General features: G+C 42.4%; 1 protein-coding gene across 2 annotated transcripts in view; it reads right to left on the bottom strand.

Annotated features, from left to right (window-relative positions):
* ncana (neurocan a) overlaps positions 1 to 10943 on the bottom strand; it is a 39862-nt gene extending 28919 nt beyond the window's left edge. Inside the window, exons 1-3 of one of the 2 annotated variants that reach the window (XM_089008463.1) lie at positions 10908 to 10943; positions 10422 to 10779; positions 3951 to 4030 (exon numbers count right to left, since the gene is read on the bottom strand). In XM_089008463.1, the coding sequence (XP_088864589.1) occupies positions 3951 to 4023 (73 nt within the window). In that variant the 5' untranslated portion in view covers positions 4024 to 4030; positions 10422 to 10779; positions 10908 to 10943. The remainder of the gene's footprint in view (positions 1 to 3950; positions 4031 to 10421; positions 10780 to 10907) is intronic. The other variant, XM_089008464.1, reaches the window with a different exon arrangement.
* Positions 10944 to 21967: the final 11024 nt, after the last annotated feature.

Here is a 21967-nt window from a genome sequence, read left to right on the forward strand (position 1 = left end):
GTGGCCGGGGTTCCGGAGGGACATCACCCTCTTCGTGAAGGCCTGCCCGACCTGTGCCTGTGGGAAAGCCTCCCATCAGCCCCCGGCAGGACTCCTCCGGCCGCTACCGGTACCGTCCAGACCCTGGTCCCACATCTCCGTTGACTTCGTGACAGGCCTCCCCCCCTCCCGTGGCAAGACGGTCGTCCTTACCGTTGTGGACCGATTCTCCAAGTCGGCCCACTTCGTCCCGTTAACCAGGTTGCCGTCCGCCATCGAGACGGCTCAACTCCTGGTTAACCACGTCGTCCGTCTCCACGGGATTCCGACGGACATCGTGTCGGACCGGGGACCGCAGTTCGTGTCCAAGGTATGGAAACGTTTCTGTCGGTCCCTAGGGGCGTCGGCGAGCCTGTCGTCTGGATACCATCCCCAGACCAACGGACAGACGGAGAGGAAGAACCAGGACCTGGAGGCGGCCCTCCGGTGCGTGTGCCTCCACAACCCGGCGTCGTGGGCCCTGCACCTACCCTGGGTGGAGTACGCCCACAACTCCCTGGTCTCCGCAGCCACAGGTCGGTCCCCATTTATGTCCGCCTGTGGCTATCAGCCGCCCTTGTTTCCCACTCAGGAGGGCCAGGTGGAGGTCCCGTCTATTGAACATCACCTCAGACGGGCCCACCGAGTCTGGAAGGAAACCAGGGACGCCCTGACACGCACCGCATCCCGGAACCAGCGGGTGGCGGACCGTCACCGGAGACAGGCACCCAACTACCAGGTCGGGCAGGAGGTGTGGCTGTCGACGAGGGACCTTCGGCTGGCAGGGTCTTCAGCCAAGCTGGGCCCACGCTTCACGGGTCCCTTCCCCATCGAGGCCATCCTCAGCCCGGTCTCGGTGAGGCTCCGGCTGCCACCCACCATGAGGATCCACCCCGTTTTCCATGTTTCCCTCCTCAAGCCAGTGGAAACCTGCTCCTTAGCCCCCACGCCCACCCCCCCACCTCCCCCCCGGATGTTGGCCGACGGACCGGTCTACACCGTGCGGGAGATAATGGACTCCAGGCGCATGGGCAGAGGAGTGCAGTACCTGGTCGACTGGGAGGGCTATGGACCGGAGGAACGACAGTGGGTCCCACGCGCCTGGATCCTCGACCCATCTCTCATCCGGGCGTTCCATGCGGCTCACCCCTCCAAACCTGGTGGGCCGCCAAGAGGCGTCCGTTGAGGGGGGGGCACTGTCACATCTCGTCGCCGTCCTGGGCGCGCCCCGCCCCTCCTGTCACCTCCTCCGCTGCTCCCGGGAGACGGCCCCTCCCATCATCACGCACCTGGGTCCCCACAGCTGACTGTCATTCCCTTGATTGTGCCTTCTGACTATATCTACCGATCGCGCCATTCTGGCGCCGTCGGAGTATTCTGAAAGCCATCCTGGACTTCCGTGCCGTCAGATCAGCTGTCACCGATCTCCCTCACTCACCTCATCCTGCTGTCCTTTTTTATGCGTGCCTCAGTAAAGACTTTTGTATACGAGTATCTGTCTCGCCGTGTATTTCGGATCCACACCCCCCGCTTTCCTTTCGTCACTCGAGCCCAGCCCTCGAGCCTCAAGTGACGTGACACCGACGCCCTGGACAAGTTGTGTCCATCATATGTAAAATGGCTTCAAATGACTTCTACTGAGCGTATTTTAATAAGATTCCACCGCATATAGCTATATTTTACGTTTCGTTGGTGACGAGTCCGTACGTTTGACAGGCTGTGTCTGTTCACTAAAGGAACGCCCCTGACCAAAAAAAAGACACATTGTAGCAGTCCTTCCATCACGTCAATGTATTTTGCTGTACTTGTTTGGTCTGAAAACCTTGTGTTGCACCCAAAGGAAGAGGGCGTCCAAGCTCCATGTAAGGAATTTATCAGCCTGTGGAAACGGAGGTGGCCACAGGAGGTCGCCATTTTGTGCCTCTTTTCTGGGACGCTACATTGCAGTCCAGATGCCTCAAGATGACACTGAATAAATTCTTTAATCGATTGCATGCATGTATGCTTTCCTCTTCAGAACTACGTATTTGAATCATATTCATAACTGGATGTGTAACAAGAAAGAATATTCTCAGAATCTGAAGCCATTGTTTTGATTCTCCAGCAATGCAAGACGTCTTGGAGTAACATCACGAACTGGGGGCGGGACTTTCTGAAAATGCCCAATTCGCAGCTCAATTTTTTGCAGATTTTGGACACTTTAAGTAATTTTTATTGGTGTTTTGCATTTTAATAAAAATATTATACTGCGTGTTTTGGGTATTTTGTATGCTATAAAACGTTTTTCTGATGTCAATTAAGAAACAAAAAAGTGACATCGGTTGTCCTTTAAATTTGCATATACTCTCAATAAATAGCTTGGCAGAGGGCTGCAGAAGTCGGGCGTCAGTCATGAATGGCTACGTTCCCTGTTGGCAGGAAAATGACAATCTGCCTGTGTTCGAGCCTTTGTTCACAGTGTCCGACCGAACATCCCTGACAGTTATTCTTCTAATATCATGAAAAAAATAAGGGAACACTTTATCTGTTGTGACATCACTCCTGTAACCATTCAGACACGTGGTATTAGTCGAAGCGTTTAGTTCGAATTAATTTTGTTGTTCCTCAATGTGAATTTCATGCAGAGTCATCAATGAACAGATGGTGGAGTTAAATTGCATAAATGGCTTTGGAGACGTTCCAGCTCACTCCCGTGGAGAATGTCGACAAACATTCCCAGCGTGTCAACTCTCACTTACAACACTGAAATTAGCGACTGAATAAGAATAACGCTGAAGCAGATGTTAACTCTGCGGATTCCGATCCAGCTGCACTTCTTCTCTTCACTCAGTCATCCATAGTTTATATTAAATGGATATGGCCTGCCATTGGAGTTGGAAGGAAAAAAAGCAAAGGTACAAATACATCACCAACAATGACCTCATTCCATGAATTGACCCATTAGGTTGTTAATTATCTTGGGAAGGGTGGCTTTCATCAAAGTGGCGAAAATGCTCTTTCAGGAGAGAGTGAAAGATGGCATCGGATGAAAATCTCATTTCCCCGCGTCTCCTGAGATGCCTTTGCATTTCCTGAATAACGGTATTTTTTTTGTAATTATTTAATAGCTCACATCATAGTGTCCTCGCTGGGTGTTCTTGGTATGACCTTGGTCTAATACATTGTTGGGCAGCTATGATGGAGAGAATAAAGTTGGTGAAGGCGGCAAAGTAAATTTGCATGATTTTTTGGGGGGTCTGTAGGTCTGTCTGTCGGTCGGTCGGTCGGTCAGTCGGTCGGTCAGTCGGTCGGGCGGTCGGTCTGTCGGTCGGTCTGTCGTTCGGTCTGTCGTTCGGTCTGTCGTTAGGTCTGTCATTCGGTCTGTCGTTCGGTCTGTCGTTCTCTCTGTGAGTCTCTCTGTCAGTCCCTACGTCTGTCGGTCTCTCTGTCTGTCGGTCTCTCTGTCTGTCGGTCGGTCTATCTATCTTGTGGTAATAGCTGTGATGCTTTTAGACTGAAGAAGTCTAACCGGATGTTAGACCACGACTGCTAGAGCTTGTGATTCAATAAACCGTTGCTTGCTCGAAACCGACTGAATCTTGTTTACCCACACTACGACATAGCTAGTAATCTATATATATATATATATATATATATATATATATATCTCAAAAAGGATCAGTCACTCATTAAAAAAAATGTTAATCCTGCCAACTGATGAGAGTACATCTCCATTCACTTATATATACAATATTTTGGATGGAATTTCTAAATGAACCTTTACAGGGGAACTTCATTTAAGCTTCTGTTAAACTGTGGAATGCACATAACTGTTGAATGTTTCAGTATGTTTTGCACAACTTGGTGTTCTCAAACACCAAGCACCAATGGCAACATTAAAAACAGGTACATTTGCGTCCACATGATTGTTGATGTTGATTAAAAAAACTCACCAAAGCCAAACCAGTGCAGCAACAAGAAAGTCAAGAAGACATATCGCCCGGCTGCGCACCGAGGAAGCGCCATCTGGGACCTGAAACGTGAGGGATGACAGAAAGCAATGAGTTAAGTTAAAAAGTGACAAACTTTGATTCCAAACAATTTTTAAGTATTATTAATGAAAGACTGTATATTTTTATTTTCATGGCAATGTAGTAGTCCAAGATGGCACCCAAGTAGGCAGCTGTCTGCAATTCCGTTTTGTTGTTGTTTATGTGTTGTCATTGCATTTTCTTTTGTTACTTTGTGTTGTTGACACTGTGTCATTCAAGGAGGAGACTGTGCTGAGCGGTTTCTCCACTGCGAGACTAATAAAGGCTAATGCAATCCAATCCAATGTTGTCACCTGTCGTACAATGCTGGAAATGTTTTGCATGATTGAAACTTTAAATGATTTTTAGACTCCTCTCCCAAAAAAAAATCGGAACACTGAGGCCGATTGTTTTGTTTCAAGGTATCTATCGTTGAGTATGAGACAACAGATTCACATTGAAGTATTTTTTCAGGTGCTTCCATGTCGATCAGATCCATAATTTAGAAGATTGCATCTCTGGGTTGAATGCAGCCATTTTTCATGTAAGCAAAAATTTTGGAACACGTCCAGGTGTTTTTGGCTGCATATGATAAATAGACCTGTTAAGACAATTCGACATGAGCCAACAGTAGCTAAAAAGCTATTTACTGTTGCTTGGTTGATATTATCGACCGTTACGCACTACCCCAACACTCGTCATCATCTAACTGGCCACATCAGATATTAATAGACCAAATTCTCCATAATGGCCTTGCAGATAGATCGCTAGAAAGGTTAATCCAGTGCACCTCAACAGAGGACTAATGTGGGCTAATGTAATAAGAATTTTAAAAAAGCCACTTGAAGCAACCACAGTTCAGTGAGGCTGTGCATCCTGAGCAATTATTGTGTTAGACGTTTGGGTAAATGTGAGGTTAAATATGAAGGTGCTACAAAGAGACAAGGTGACCTTGAACCACAGTGTGGCATTGGGTGGAACGCAAAAGCTGGAACGTTGCATTTAGTCCGCCCATTAAGTTTCCCGAAGGAGCGCATCACTGACACGAGAACTCATTTAGCTGACAAGAGTTCACCCCATCGCATTTTTTTCGTGCACCAGGTATCAAAAGGCCATTGGATGTCCTCCGAGTGAGCCGAAAGAGATTTCGTCTACCGGTGGTCTACCTCAAAATTCGCCCCTCAGCTATGAGAAGGTTGTGGCACCGAAATCCAACCACGCATCCTAACTAAGCAACTAACTCGGGCCAGTATGCTTTTGTCACTAGTGGCTTGTGATGTTTTTGCAAACCATGATTGGCTAGTGAAGCCAATCATAGTTTGCGAAATCTGACATTGACGATTGCCTTCAAGAAGGCGTTGCTACCCCTTTTGGGTTGTCAACTCAAAATCTGATTGGTTCGACCAACAGTTTGACCGACACATTTGATCTAACAAGGCGCGCAGAACTGATTGTAAAGGCATCCAGGTAGATTTCTGACCATGGTAACAAATGATGGCTGAAATTGGTTGGAAAGTCGGATATCACCCCTGTGACACCAACTAAAGCACCAACCAACAAACTAAGGTCTGAAAAGGGGGTTCTGATGTGCATGAGACCCCGCTGTGACACCCACTTTTCAAATGACCCGCTGGTAAAAGGTGGGTTTGGTCCTCGTGATGGTCTGTGACAGATTGGGGTCGAGCTGGTGGACTCCTTGCGCATCGGAGACGTCAACCGTGGTGCTTTGTAAAGCTTTGGATGGGGTCATTCACCATCAGACGTTTGCCCATCGACGGACGCATATAAAGTGTGGAATCCAAGAGCCTCACCCTGGCACCGTCCCAGTCACCCCGATTCCCGCCATCACAATTCACAGTTTAGGCCACCGACATGTGAATGGATGCCATACAATGCGCAACACTGTGTGCCCATAGACCGAAGCCATTCAGAGGTTTCCCAGAGGGGGATTTACAACATGCAGTTCAGTCATCATCCATTAACACCGTCCCCACATCACGTATGAACGCCACCTCCTTAGTCACACACTGAACACAAATTGAGCAGAAGTCCTTAAAATGCTCCAGTGGACTTCATTCATTGTGGATTTATATACTGTATGATATACTTTGACTACCTTGCCTGAATGGATGCTGTGAGCCGGTGACAGAGATCCAAAACGTGCAACCTGACCGGCATATAAAACAGGAATCGGGATTCAATTGTCTGCTCAGCAAGAAGGCATAACTCCGATACGAATCAGATCCAAACCGATGGGATATTTTGTATTAACGTTTTAATATCCTGCTGAAGGTGCAAATAAAGTGACCATGAACAATGAGGCAATGAGACAGACAGACGGATGTAAGTTACTTTGAAGCCAAGTTGGACTAAACCAGGTCAGCTTTGCCCCTCACCCCCAATTTTGTCCCTGTGGCCATAGCGCATTTTCTACTCAAACATCACATCAGATTGCAGACGGTGCACATGATAGGTCAATGAATTCCGCATTCATGTGAACTCGTCCACTTAAACTCACACAATGACCCAAGTACACATTTGGGCAGCTGGCGTCCCTGTTAAATTTCTATCGAAGCTTGCTCGAGCTTGAAAAGATTTCTGTATGCTTCACAGATGATACAGTAACTGCCAAATGCTTTTTATAGACATGATTTTATTTTTCGTTTCCAAGGAATATGCATTATATTGCATATTGTTTTTTTTCTTCAATTTGTTTCTTTCAAAAAATCAAAATTCTAACTTTCAGTCTTGTCTGCCTCCACTTCACAAGTGAACGAATTTTTCCACTCCTTTTCCGATTAATTATGTCTCACCAAACTCTGATGTGGTGACAGCTCTCGATGAGTGACAGACAAAGTAGGGAGCGGAAATAAGAGCGAGGAGAAGATGAAGGAAGACAAATGAAAGGAAGGTCATTTCATCGCCCTTGTCACATCCACACAATGAAAAGGCAGGCTACAAAGCGGGAAGCTCTTGTACTCTTCCGTATTCACAATTGGCACATGCGGCCCAGCTTGACTTTAAAAAGAAAAAAAAACAAATTATATTCCATATAGGGAAGCATTGAGAATGGAAGCAAACAGAATGGCGTCTTGAGGGACCCAAGTTCCTATCTGCCGTTGACTTTCAGTCAGTGGAGGGCCGTCTGGGCTTGCAAGGCCTTCTCTGCTGGCCGAAAAATATCTAAATCACAGACTGATGTGAATTATATGTTCTCCATGACTTTTTATGAAATAATTCCAAATTGTCTTTCAGCTTGTTTTCATTGCTTCTCCCCTGTTGTGCTGCTTCCAGATGTGTGTTTTCATATTTAAGCATTTAACCAATCACATTTCACCCATCATTTGTTACCAGGGTCAGAAATCTACCTGGATGCCTTCACAATCAGTTCTTCAGGCCCTGGAGCATAAAAATCAATGTCGATGGGTAAAAAGGTTAAAGGTTAGAATTGTGTCACCAAGGATAGCTACACTGGTGTCTTTATGATCACGGCAACAGCTGGGCACCAAATTAGTAAAGGGCAAAGGCGAAAGTTGAGAGGTCAGGTTTTTGTGACAAAGCCCGATATGACGGCTCGCTACAGAAAAGAGAAGAAGTGAGGTTGAGGTTTTTGCCTCCAACATTTGTTTGACTTTAGGAATTGCTGCGCTGGTTAACTGCGCGGAGGAAAGCCAAACAAAGCATTGTCCTTCAGGTGTGTTTCACGTTTATGCGTTCAGCACAGACTAGAAGAAAAAAAAATGCTGATAGGACAAGTTTCGTGCAGTGTGATTGTGACTTCTGGACAAAAACAAAACAAAAAAATAGCAACCATGGGTGAAATACAGAGATTTCGCCCTTAAAAAAAGGTTACTTAAATGTAATGAAGTGTATGTCTTGCGCCACATGTCACATTTAAAGGGAAGACAAAGGGAGGCACGTTTCCTTAGTGTGGACAAGTTGCTCAGCTGCTGCTCTCATCCATGCTGCTAAACATTGGGCCTGACCAGCAGCTTGAAGCCCTCCCTGGCTACACAGTGAAGGTGATTGATGGCTAAGGCTGCGCCAATCGCCTTTTGGGTCCCTTTGTGGCATGGGGCTCGCTCACATGGGGGCTTATGTATACCCCAGCGGTAAAAAGAAAAAGGAGGCTCATATGGAGGATTAATCTCAATCCGCCAACATTATTTCAGGTTTGCCTTGAGGCTTCCATGCGGTGTTATTTATAGCTGATAGCATTCAAACTGACAATGTCATCGATCTATCAAAATCCGTCAAAAAGCTTTGAAAAATGCTAGCAATGTGGGTAACTTTGCTCTGAAAATGTTAAGAAGTCAATGAGCTAAAAATAAAATTTTCGAAAATGTACATTACAAAGTAAAAGAGTGCCTGCACAAACTATTATAGAATCCATTTCTGGCGCATGACACTGCTTTCTGTCCATCTTGCCCAATTGTGAGTGCACTCAGCTGCACGGGGGCACACACACACACACACACGCAGAAAATATGAAAAATGCATGGTGTAAACTAGTAGCTTTTAGCACCATTCTTCAATATTCTCCTCTTCGCCAACCAACACACACAAAATGCCCTCACCTACTCTTACTCCAACACATGAACCCGCCTTGTTAACTTCGTCCTGCTTTATGGCGCTGACACCCAATTGGTGATGGGTGCACGCACTAACAAGGCCAAAGAAGAAAGGGGGAAGACTCCTCCAAGGGAGCGAAGAATAGAGAAAAGGGGTCGGCAGTATTCGGACAGGGACTCTCGATTGTCACACAATGCCACTCATTTGTCAAGGTGACCCAAACTTCGGTGTGAATAAAAGTGTTGAGATTTTTGTTCTGTAATTAGCGATGCTCAACTAACATCCGTATCTCCTTTGACTTCCGCTAATGTATATGGTGAAAGGGACAATTAATCTGTAGACAATGAACCCCACGAATAGCAAAAAAGTGAGAGTCAAAAAGGTGTGTAATGGAAGTAACTCAAATAGATAGAAAGCTAGTTAGCTAGCTAACAGATAGCTGCTAGCTAGATAGCAAGATAACTATATAGCTAATAGATAGCTAGCGAGAGAGCTAGCTAGATAGCTAACAGATAGCTAATTGATAGCAGATAGATAGCAAATAGACAATAATACATTTAATTTGTAATCGCCATTCAAAACTCTGAAGCACTTTAATCACGAGTAATTGGCTGAATGAGACCCCCAATTTTCTAAAAGGGCGATTTTCTAAATTATATATTTTTTCTAAAATGGCGACAACCAAGAAAAGAAAAATGTTGTTTAAAAAACATTAAGTGAATATTCAATTACAATATTTAATATCAATTCCCATTTTGATATGCATGTTTCAACTGAACCAAAACACATGCCAATCCACATGGCTATAAACCATGAGATATCGTGCTGTCATTGGGTAACGTCAGCGCTGGGAACCAATCAAGCTACAACAATGTACAAAACCGCGAAGTCATTCGTCATTTTTTTTAATTCTGAACATTTCTTTTCCCTGAAAAAAAAAAATCTGCGATGCACTGAAACCGCGATAAGTGAACCGCGAAGTAGCGAGGGATCACTGTAATTGCATATAGATGCCAGAAGATGGCAGCAAACCATTTTACAGCCCTGACAAAATGAAGCGCTTCTCTTCAGTTCAACATAGTTGCTTGACATGAAGATGCCACAAGATAGCCCCAAAGCAAAATTCTGATATTAGACATAGCTTTGGCCCGAGTGCAAAAACATAGTAAATTAAAGGTGAATTTTCCACTGCATAACTGCGCAAATGCAGACGTTTAATGATTTTTGTGACTTTTTTTGATATGCCGTCAGAGTTTGTTCGACTGTAACATACAATATGTGCTTTGGCTCAGTGAAGCTTGGGAAGCGCTTGTTTTAAGGCAAACAATGCTGCTTCAGCATCGGCCAATGGGCACGCAGGTTGTAAGGCGTCCTTGGATGTCATGTGCAGGCGACAGAAGACTTCATCGCAACACAATAGATTTCATTAACACCTGTTCAAGTATATGCCATTGCATCATTCCAACCTTATGATTCCTTTCCCTGCCCGGGTCCAAACTTGTTCAAAATTACAATCTTTGCACGGCTAAACCGTATACACGTACACACGCACGCCTGCGCACTTACAAGAGTTGATGTTTTATGCATCCTACTACATCGTAAATGTCACTCAGTCCTGTATGAATAAGCTTATAGGTGTAAATAATTCACAAATACAGAACACTGATTTTTCCCCTGATTGGAGCCATCATTTTGTTGCCAGACCACAAGAGCAGCTAATTGTCCACCTTTTTTTTACCATGCAACTCACACATTAATGCTTGGCAATGATGCACGACGCTTATCGTCGTAAATCCCATGAGGAATAATGACCGCACTCACCTCAAAGGGACAAAGCAGGGATGGAATCTGCGCGGAGGTCAGAAGAGGAAGATGAAGGGGGTGGGTAAAAAAAATATCTTTTGCAGGTGCAGCTCGACGGAGCGGGTGTGAAGCAGCACTTTGCGGCACTTTGCGGTAAGCCTGACTTCAGCGAGCGGCTGATGACGGGCGCTTCATCTTCCAGCTCACGGGGCGTGATCACTGCGAGCTGGTTGGCCACCTTTGGGTGCTTCTGATCAGTTTGAAACAAAAGACGCTTGACAGCCAGTCAGACACGCAAGCAGGCAGGCAGGCAGACGGCTCCGGCGCCCCCATTCAAAGAGAGAGGGTGGCGATGTAGGTGGAAGGGGGAGGGTGGCTGTTTGGGGGGGGGGGGGGGGGGAAATAAGGGAAAAAAAGCAGGGGTAGGAGGGGGATCTTTATATGACCATAATCCTATAAAGGTTGAGCCAGTGTCTGTGAATTAAATTAGAATGTCAGTCTGACCATCAGCTTAACCTCATCATGCCCTCCTGGTGCTCCCTCTTTCCTCATGTGACACTCTTTGGAACACTAAATAACAAACAAAATAAAAGAAGTATGGATGAAACAACATAGAAATCACCAAAACAAAAATGGCAGCGCAACCTGAAGGCTGCTTTGAGTGAGAGTCTGCTTATTTCTTACTAACAGGTTACAGAAAGAGTGACTCTCGGATTGTCTCGACATTACTTAGACCACAGGTGTCAAAGTCAAGGCCCGTGGGCCAAATCCGGCCCGCCACATCATTTTTTTCGGCCCCCGAAAGCAAATCAAACTTGTTAAATTCCCTGATGATTGCTAAAATCTGAGCCAAAATTTCATATTTTTGGATGTCAACCACAATAAAAGTCATTATTCTTGACTTCAGATTTGAAAACGAGTTATTCATTAATTTGCTGTGTTCCCGAAATGTAATATTTGAAGGGATTTAAACATTCTAATGGGTTCCCCAAATTCATAACGGCCCTCGAGAGGAAATCATAACTACAATGTGGCCCGCGGCAAAAAATGACTTTGACACCCCTGACTTACACTTTACAAAATCTGTTTATTTCTTTACATTACTTTTTTTTATTTATACAATTCGGTGGTATCATTCTTTCATGTACGTATTGTATTGTAGTGTGCTTGTCTTCAACCGTTTACACTTTTGAGGAGAAAAAAAAAAAGAATATTCTCTTTAAATACTAAAAATAGCCTTTCTGCTGTGGTGTGATTTTTTTTTTCTTTAGTTGCTCTTTAACGTTTTTTATTTTGGTCTTTGTGTTTAAAACGTTGAATCTTTTCTTCGATTTCAACAACTTTGCATTGCTTGATGTGTTACACATTGAATGATAAAATCCACATTAGATTCAGAGATTTTCAATTTCCAGCAGTTAAGTGGCCCAATTTTTTTTCCCATCCACCCTGGGCATTGTTCTCAAGTAACGGTGGTGTGTGTGTGAAAAGTTTTTTTATTTATATAGCTATCTAGCTAGCTACCTAGCTGGCTACCCAGCTACCTTTCTATTTGCTATCTCGGTAGCTAGCTGGCTATCAAGCGATCTATCTATTCGCTAGCTAGCTATCTAGCTAGCGATCTATTAGCTAGCTAGCTAACTTTCTATCTGAGTTATTGCGGGTTGAATGAAATCTAGCGTGTGTGGCTGCTGCTGCTCACCCAAAGACAAACTTATCCTGTGACTGTAAAGTCACCTTGAGAGTTTTGAAAGGCGCATATAAATGTATTATTATTATTATTAGCATTATTATTATTATTAGTGGTAGTAGTGGTGGTATTGGTGGTGGTCGAGGTGGTGGTGTTGGTGGTAGCGGTAGCAGTAGCAGTAGAAGTAGCAGTATTATTATTATCTACATGATAGAATTCACTTTATTAGACATAAAAAAATCTACCTAACGTCAAACTGAATTATGGACTTCAAAACGGGCTCAAGACAATAAGAGAGCACTAAAAATCTGAATAACAAAAAGAGCATGCACGTCTTGCTGAGGTTGACGTCACTCATCCCTCAATGCGCTGCGCTAATGAATGCAAAAAATGCTAATGAACAATCTAGTGCGACTACTGCGCCTATATATGATGATTTTTGTGTCCTAGAGGGGAGCTGCAGTCTCGGGCGAAACGATAGAACAAGGTTCCAAACCACCAGTCCACAGACTCAAGATAGTCTGTGGTTCATATGTTACGAGGCAGCAGAGACATACATTTAAAAATTTTACGATTAGCAAAAAAACAACAAAAAATTATGCATGTCTAGATCTGTATCAAAACATACAGTATTTATCCTGATTGGGAATGTCCGTCAGCATCAGGGCCAACTCATGTTATTTTTCCTCAAAATTTGCAGTTGAATTTGGGATTTTACAACAGCAGCATTTGGGTCATTGTATTAACTCAACATCCTGAGGACAGAAACAGATTAAGCGCGTGTTTATTGCAGTCATTGCTCACAACTTGTGTGTGGTTGTAAAAAAAAGGAAAGAAAAAAAAAATAGGTCTGACAAAGTGTGTTATTTGTCCTAGTGTTTATCTGCAGGCAGTTGCTAGGTGCTCGGCATGCTTTTGAATAATGCATCTCACTCTCATGTCATGAAGGCAGGTTTTTGGAGTCCTAATCGCGCTACTGATAGCAAAGATGTGCTAAAAAAGAAAAGAAACGCAGGGGGGGGGGGGGGGCTTCAGGTAATTGCCCCACTTGAAGTAATTTGCTGTCCAAAGTGGGAGACCTCATTAAAATGCATGGTGCAGGCCAAACTGCACTACTTTTTCCTCGTGATCCTGTCTAATGCGGATGGATAAGCACCATCCATTGTTCAATGGTGTTCCCATTTCAAAACAAATTGCCCCTTTTAAAATTACCTGTAAAAGCGCTCCACACCAGTGAGTGATGCTGACTTGTTGCCAGGTTCGCGTAAAGGAAACAAAAACCTTCCTTCCTTTTGCTTAAAAAGCCAAACTGTGTTAAAATGCAGATGTCAAACCCGATGACTTGTAAAGTCTTGTAGTTCAAGATTAAGTCAAAAATACCATGTCTAGTCCATTTTTGGAATATGAGTGCGAAAAGTTACCCGCAACATAGCATTGAGTGCATGGCCATTTGATTAGGAGTATTTTTTTGCGCAATTCCACATGAGTCATATGCAAATTACAAAATATTGCACAAATAATATGTCAGGCAAACAGAACAGCGGGAGAATCATACGAGTATTGTTGTATTGCTGATTTCCTAAGAACGCAACAGGAGGCACGGAAAAGATGCACTACGTTTTGCAATTGTCAGTAAGAGCCGTGGAATGGGTTAAACAATGTGTTCCCATGGGAATTTAGCACGGAACCGTCTGTAGAATCAACCAGCAAGAGATTTACCATGGAACTGTTTCCCAGGAGCTCAAATGTCAAAATGTAACCTGTGAAACGCATGATGTGACGTTCTCTTTAAAAAAAAACACACACAAAAATACCAGACTAAAGACCAGTGGTGGGCCATCAAGGCCGAGAAGGCAAACTATGATTGACTAACGACTAGCCAATCATAGTTTGCGAAACTCTAACGTTGACCAGCACCATCAAGAAGGCATCGGGACCCCTTTTGGGTTGCCAACTCTAGATCTGATTGATTAGAGCAACAGTTTGATTGACACATTTGATGCGACAGGCCTGCAGAACTGATTGTGAAGGCGTCCAGGTAGATTTCTGACCCTGGTAACAAAGGATGGCTGAAATGTGATTGGTTAAATCCTTAAATGCGAAAATAAACATCTGGAAGCAGGGCAACAGGGGAAAATGAATTAAAGAAAACTGAAAGACAATTTGGAATTATTTAATCAGAATTCATGCGCAAAATATCAGTCTGTGATTCAGTTATTTTTGGGCCAGCAGAGAAGGCTTTGCAGGCCTTGACAGTCCCTCACTGGTTGAACCAGACAAAAATATTGTGAGAGAGACGAATGAAGAACTAATGGTGCGACACACATTTTGTGAATCATTGGTCTACCCGCACATCTAATATAACATACAGACACTCCCCAACTTATGAGCGAGATATGTTCCGAACAGTCGTTCGTAAGGTGAATTTGTTCGTAAGTTGCTTCAGTGCTATATTTTGTATGGGATGTATGTTTAAAGGACAACCGTCCCCTGCGGACAAGTTGTGTCCATAATTTGTAAAATCACTTCAATTGACTTCTACTCGCGCTGAATATTCAGGAAGTCTTGTTTTCGAGTTGATGACGATGCCTGACGTGACGTCACATCTGGAATGCCCCTGACCTAGAAAGCGACACACAATGCATTTTGGGTACTTTGTTTGGTCTGAAAACTTCATGTTGATCCGTGTTGATGGCGAAATTAGAAGGAAAACACATAAATAATGCGATGGTGAATCGTTGTGTGTTGCACCAAGAATACTATTTGATACTAGTTGACACAAATTCCCAGCAGACAAATCAGCCCATTTCCAACAGCGCTTGGGCGCCATCTTGTGCATTTTCTGGGATGCTACATTGGAGTCCTGACGGCTCGAATTGATATGCAAGTACTTCTTTAATCGATTGCAAACATTGATGCGTTCCTCTTCAGAACTATTTGAATCATAACTGGATGAGTAACAAGAAAGCATCTTCTCCGATTCTAAAGCATTATTTTGATTCTCGAGCAAGGCAAGACCTCCTGGCGCGACGTCACGAACAAGGGGGCGGGATCCTCTGAAACTGAAATTTTCTGAGGTCATTTTGAAGTCATTTTTATTGGTGTTTTGCATTTGACTAAAAATATCAGCCTGCGTGTTTTGGGTATTTTAGATGCTATGAAACGTTTTTCTGATGTCAGTTAGGAAACAAAAAAATGGTGTCGGTTGTTCTTTAAGACTTATATAAGATATTACAAATATGTTTAAGGCCTGTATAATAACTTGTATTTGTTTGTACTGAAAAATAAACACTTAATAAATTTGATGCTCTATAAAGATATGTTCATGTACAACTGGAGAGAATACTACATATGCTAAATACAAACATTTTGGTATGTACCGTTGTTCGTAAGTAGGGGAGTGTCTTTGCACAATAACAAAAGATTCATCATATCACTGTGATTGTGATTTATTGCACATGCTCTTCTTTTACTGCAATTTTTATGCAGATGCCCAAGTGTAAATGTCACTGAACAGCATACAGAATTTTAATGATTTTAGGTTCACGCCGATGACCTTGGTAAATTCGATCGCTTCATGTGCCGCAGCATATATGACTTGAATTCATTTTTTGGTCCATGTTAATTTCTTTTGCTGTTTTTTTGCAGTGATGAAAAACCAGTATTCCACTCATCTCATTCATGAAAAGTCAACATTGTGATCACCCAGTGAGGATATCAAATTTGAGTTTTTCGAAACCATACGTGTGTGTTAATGCCTGACCAAAATATACACACAGTAAAAAAAAAAAAGAAAACGTAAAAAATGGAAAGCACTGAACCACTTCATGGCAATGCTTCAGCAGCTCCACACATTCTAACCACAAAAAAAACTGCTGCCAACAAACAAAAACACAAACTTTAAAAGCCACAGACTCGATGAAATGTTGCAATCACACCATAGTGAAAATTCCGCGCTCCCCAAACCGGTGTTCATCATTTTATGTTGCCGTCAAGTGTTAGTCTTATGACATGATTTCTGACAGATGCAGAGTTTTACCGACGTAATAAGGCTCAGGACATTTTTGCAAAAAAAAAGACTGTCAAGCTGAATAACTTGCAACTACCATTGCAGCTCTATTTAAAAAAATTATTTTTCTTGTAAATAGCGTTTTCATAAAAGCAGAAAAATCAACTCAACTGTCACATCTCACAACATCACATCTTGTTGAAAATAGTTCAACCATGGTTTCTTTCTGTTTATGCTCCCCCTAAAAAAAGGTGAAAAGTTTTCTGGTCAAAGATCTGGCGAATAACCGAAAATTGAACCCCACTGAAAATGGGTCAAATGAGGGACCCCTAAGCCAGATTCGTCTTTTCAAAAGAACTGACAACAGCTCCTCCAGCCGCATACTTTTTCCATGCCCAATTACATTCTGATTTACCTTGCCGTTTAAAATTCAGGTCATGTGTGGCTGAGCATTTGTGTGTGCGCTCGCGTGTGTGTATATGTGTGTGTCTGTGTGTCTAACAAGCTCTGTGCAGCATCTGTGCTTTGTGTGTTCCACTCACCCTCTTCGGTCCCTCTCCTCTTTTAATCCAATATGTGCACCATTTGCTAAAACAAAAACAAAAACAAAAATTTCACACCATAGAACCTCTTCTGTTAAAGCTCTTGGCTATTGGTTTTATTTATGCAAATGGGCGCCACGCACATAGACCCAGACACACACACACACAATGTGCAGATTTATGATGTTTATAAGCATCACCTCAGAATCCAGTGGAAAACAATCAACCAGTTTTCACGTTGCTCTATATCTTTTTATTTTATTTTATTTTATTTATTTTTTTGCTATTGACCCGGTGCAGTTGGTAAAAATGATATGATTCCATATGATTGGTTAATTCTGTGTTTGGATTTTTTTATGTCAAGAGATTATGTTAGAGTGTTATGTGGCCTGATTGTCATACGATTGTTCTGGTATCGTTCCAGAAGATGACATTTCCCAGAATGCACTTCTGGGGTTATTTTACAATGTGAACGAACACTTCATCACAAAACCTGTATTTTTTGGAATGTTTTTTTTTTTTGCAATGAAACGTTAATTCACTTTTTCATCATGATCCGTGTTCCTAATCCAATCATAGTGCAACACAATGAAGGGAGAGAATTCATTCGGTGAGCTGTTGGGTTCCTTTTGCTGGAGGTAAGTCTTACCCTAGTTGGTCTTGAATGAGTTACACTCACATTGCCTCACGCTGCTTCCTAATAATAAATGTGAATGTTCTTCATTGTAGCTTTGGTCGAACTGTGACTGTATTTGGGTTTGAGCAAGCATGTGTATATTACCCGTCACATTGGTGCCGTGACCCGGATCACAAGTGACTCTCCACTTCGGACCGGGACCGCGATGCTGCACAATGAAGACGCTGTGCAGTCCCATCACTCGGTGGACGGTGTGTCGACCCCCGTTTTGGAAATACATGTAGTGTGTTAATTGTCTGACCTGCTGTTTTGCAATTAGTGTGTTTTTTTTTTCATGTACGTGTTTTTGTGTGTTAAGGCTAAGAATGAGCTCCTTACATGTAACAAGTAGCACACCTTTGAATGAGTGTGTTGGTAGAGGTAGAGGCTTCCCAACCGTGTAACAGTTGTATAGTGCAATCCAGAGTGGTGTAGGTTGTACAGAGGGGAATGGGCAGGTTCAAGCTGAGGCCACTTATGTTAGTGGGGACAGAGTTCCTTCCCAGACCCAGTGCAGTGCATCTACGACGAGCGCACAGACAACTGATACACCAGCAACAGATCTCTTTCTCCAGTCTGTCACAGTTATGTAGTGCTATGCAGGGTGATGTAGTTTGTACAGAGGGGAATGGGCAGGTGCGAGCTGAGGCCACTTATGTTAGTGGGGACAGAGTTCCTTCCCAGACCCAGTACAGTGCATCTCCGACGAGCGCACAGACCCTGACACACCGGCGACAGATCCCTTACTCCAGTCACCTGACGTAGTTGGTCAGATGAGTGACATAATTAGACAGCATTTTTGTACATCCTTGCCCGATAACCTTGTCTATTGTGCCTGTTGGTCTTTCTGTTGTCTTCCGTGTGTATGTTGCCTCACTTCTGCATAATTTAAGGGGGGTGTATGTAACGGAGTTGTACACTTAGGTTATTAAATTATGAAGGAAGTGACGCAACGGCGCACAGTGTGGCACTATGTCCCGCCCATAGTTTCCAGAACAATCTCGAGGAGATTCAGGGTGAGTCGCAATTTTCTGTTGGTCTCGATTAACGCGCATTTTCATGACAATATCTTATTTTGTTTCCCCTTTTGTACTGTCTAGTGTTTTTAATCAATGCGATTATTCAGCTTTTGGGGGTAGTTCTTCCTTATTTCTTAAAAAAAGTGAACAACACCAAACCTTATCGTTAAAATGTTGTACAGTATTCGACTGAAAGTGGGGACTGTGATAAATGAGAGACTGGTTGTTCAAATGTATCACTACTCACCTACGTTAACTTCGAATCAAGTTTTTTGGGGCGGTATTTCATCTTCTTCCACTTGGCTGTAATACTTTTAGCTTACCTTTCTGCTGCTTTCGGAACAGGAAGGTATGCTGCTAACACGGCCATGTCGTCGTTCTTTCGACAGGTCGTAGATGCGATTATCGGTTCGCCTCATTTGATTCGCCATTTCTGAGTGCTGCTCGTCTTTAAAAATATTTTAAATTATCTCAAATTTAACATTATGAATATGTAGATGTATAACTTGGTGTGATATATTTATTTTAAACACCATACGTTTTTAATAAAAACATTAAAAAAAATGCAAACATTGCCTCAAATGTTACGGTTATGTTACAATATTCTATTGATGTTTATGTGGAAATAAGTAGAAATATAAATACAAATTATCACACATGCGCCAGAAAATATGGACAAAAACAAAAAACGTGGGGGTGCTTGGTTAGTTTTGATAAAAGCGTTGCACCGCCATCTTGCGGAATATGTCGGCGTTACAGACAATAGCGCGAATATTCGCTTTTCTTTGTTGTATAGTATATTGTAAGATAAATATTACCACTTTCTTTGTCGAAATATATCCCCATGGTTACAGATGACAATTAATTTAAATGTTTTCCACTTTTTCTTTCATTTGTGTTACGTTAAAAAGCTAAATTGTATTAATTAAATACATTATTTATATTTCTCATGAGGCTGTTTCCTTTCCATTTTATTAATTTAATCTTTATTCAACCAGTAATTTCCCATTGCAATATTTATCCATTTCACATTCAAGTGTAATATTTACTTTTTACTGCAACCAATGTCATAATAAAATGTTTTATCGTTATATAAGAAAAGAAAGATAAGAAGAAAGGAGCGTCAGCGCAGACCGCCGATACGTATGTGGTACTGTCGCAGCTTGGAATTGAAGCGGATTTATGTGGGATAGGAGATGTGAGACAATCTCTTTTCATCAATGGATGCTACAGCTGCGTGTTTGCTTTCAACATTTAGCTTGTAGTCGACGCGCACATTCCACCATGATGTCCCTGATCCACTGGTGAAAAGATGCTTTGATCCTCTCCTCTTTCATCTGGAACTGCTGCGTTTGACAAAGAGGGTACAGAAAGTGGCTAAGAATGAATGACTCTCTGTGTCTTTGTGTTGTCACGTTATTTGTTATGTAGTTTTTTTTTTTTTTTTGTTCTTTTGACTTCAAGACGGCGCCGCGAGAGTGGCTGCCTTTCCAGCAGATCCTGTGTTTTGTTTTTCTACTTTCATTCCTTTCATTACTTTGCTGCTGTGAAATGTACATTTCTCCACTGCGAGACTAATAAAGACAATTCCAATCCAATTAGTACTTCAGTCACTTCTTAACATTCAAATAAAACACACATAACAGAGTGGAATGGAAAACAGATATTATTGTCTGTTTTGATAGGTGTTGTTTGTTTTTCTTTTTGCTCATCAAAGTTAGCTGTAACTGCTGGGATCACATAATCAAATGACATATATTTGAAATGCTTATGTTATTTGGGCCAGCTAGTTTGAAGTCTGATTGGTTCAAGAAACATTTAAGGGGGCCAGCACGGCTCATGCTGAAGGCCCTGAGTTTCTAAGAGTGTCATATCAAAATCTGAAATCTGATTGGACAAAACAAATCATTTTATGGACTGCCTTGACTGTACCTAATAGAATAAAAATCTGTGAATTAAGCTTGCAAGCCATCGATGAAGGACGTCCTCTCACATTATGCTCCTGCAGGGGTCACTAGTGGACTCCTTATGTAATAACTGCCGCCATCCTTCTGCCTATTCAGGGTCCCTCACGTCCATTCTTCAAATCTTTGACTCGGACAGCCAATGTGGGAAAACACAACAATGCATTAGAGAACAGAGACAGCGATTAACATAAGCATAGGGGAGCGCGTGCGTGTGTGTGTGTGTGTGTGTGTGTGTGTGTGTGTGTGTGTGTGTGTGTGTGTGTGTGTGTGTGTGTGTGTGTGTGTGTGTGTGTGTGTGTGTGTGTGTGTGTGTGTGCGTGTGCGTGTGCGTGTGTGTTTGTGTTTGTGTTTGTCTGGCTAGTTCTACATTGAGAATTAAATAAAACTTTGAAATACAATAAATCTTACTACATTTTATCTACCACAACCTAATGAATTTGATGAATGAATGAATGAATGAATGAGAAGTACCACTGACACTAAGGAATTACATTACATTAGCCTTTATTAGCATACTCCATACTTATTTGTCATGTCTTTTTTATGATACTATAGTTTGGGTGTTCTACACACTTGGCCAATCAAGATTATTCTGATTCTGAATGAACGAATGAACAAATATAAGAATGAATGATAACCAGCTGGGATAGTCTCCAACACACCACAACATTTACGAGGATACGCAATTTGGATGATTATCAATAAATAAATCAACCATTTTATTGCAAGACCTCTATATTTTTTCATACATGTCAACCTTGGCTAATAGCTGCCCTTATAAATGCCCGTATAAAAGTTGTAGTACGGCGTACATTATTTAAAATGATTTAAAAAAAACACTAGCACAAGCGGAAATGCATCGATGAGAAGGTTTCTTCAGCCGTCATCTGTAAAACCTTCTCATCGATGGACCACTTCTGTACGACTGAAAGCTTACACAGACGTAAAGCGGAAATGCAGCCATTTTACCACGCATTGCACGTTATGCTATTATCAATCCGACCATATGCAGCGATAAAAAAATATCTACAATTGAGGTTCACGTTTGCCAGTTTGCCATGACAATCATATCGATCGGCAGCAGCATTGTCGTGGGCTACCACCAATTGAGACCAACTGGATTTGAACCAAAATGGTCTTTGTAAAATTGGTTCACATGAAGAAAAAAAATACAGTATTAAAGTTGTACTACTTCTTCTTCTTATCTTTTGGCTTTTCCCTTCAAGGGTTCGCCACAGTGAATCATTGTCCTCCATCTTATAAAAGTTGTACTACGCCATACATTATTTGAAATGATTTATTTAAAAAACTATAAAATACGAGGAAAACGTATAAGTTGAAAGTTATGTTTTTTGACGACTAAAACTTCACAAAAAATGTCCAGAATTATAGTGAATTAAAAATACTTTGAATACCTTTTCCTAAATTCCAACAATACCGTCTGAGATGCAGAGATTTTGATTTGTATTTTGTTTAAGACAACAGAGCTCAGGTCATTCCTCCTGCCAGCCTAAAAACAAAGTGTACTTAAAATGACGTCTTTCTTCCTGGCTGGACGCCCACTTTTTCCCACCCAAATCAAAAGGGGGCGAGTCGTAGCGGGTGGGAGGGGGGGTGGGGGTCATGTCTGGCCACCCCTCAGGAGAATAGCGGGGTCTCTGTCT

This window comes from Hippocampus bargibanti, linkage group LG11 (assembly GCF_051943395.1).
Source record: "Hippocampus bargibanti isolate YZ-2025 linkage group LG11, ASM5194339v1, whole genome shotgun sequence".
Taxonomy (NCBI): domain Eukaryota; kingdom Metazoa; phylum Chordata; class Actinopteri; order Syngnathiformes; family Syngnathidae; genus Hippocampus; species Hippocampus bargibanti.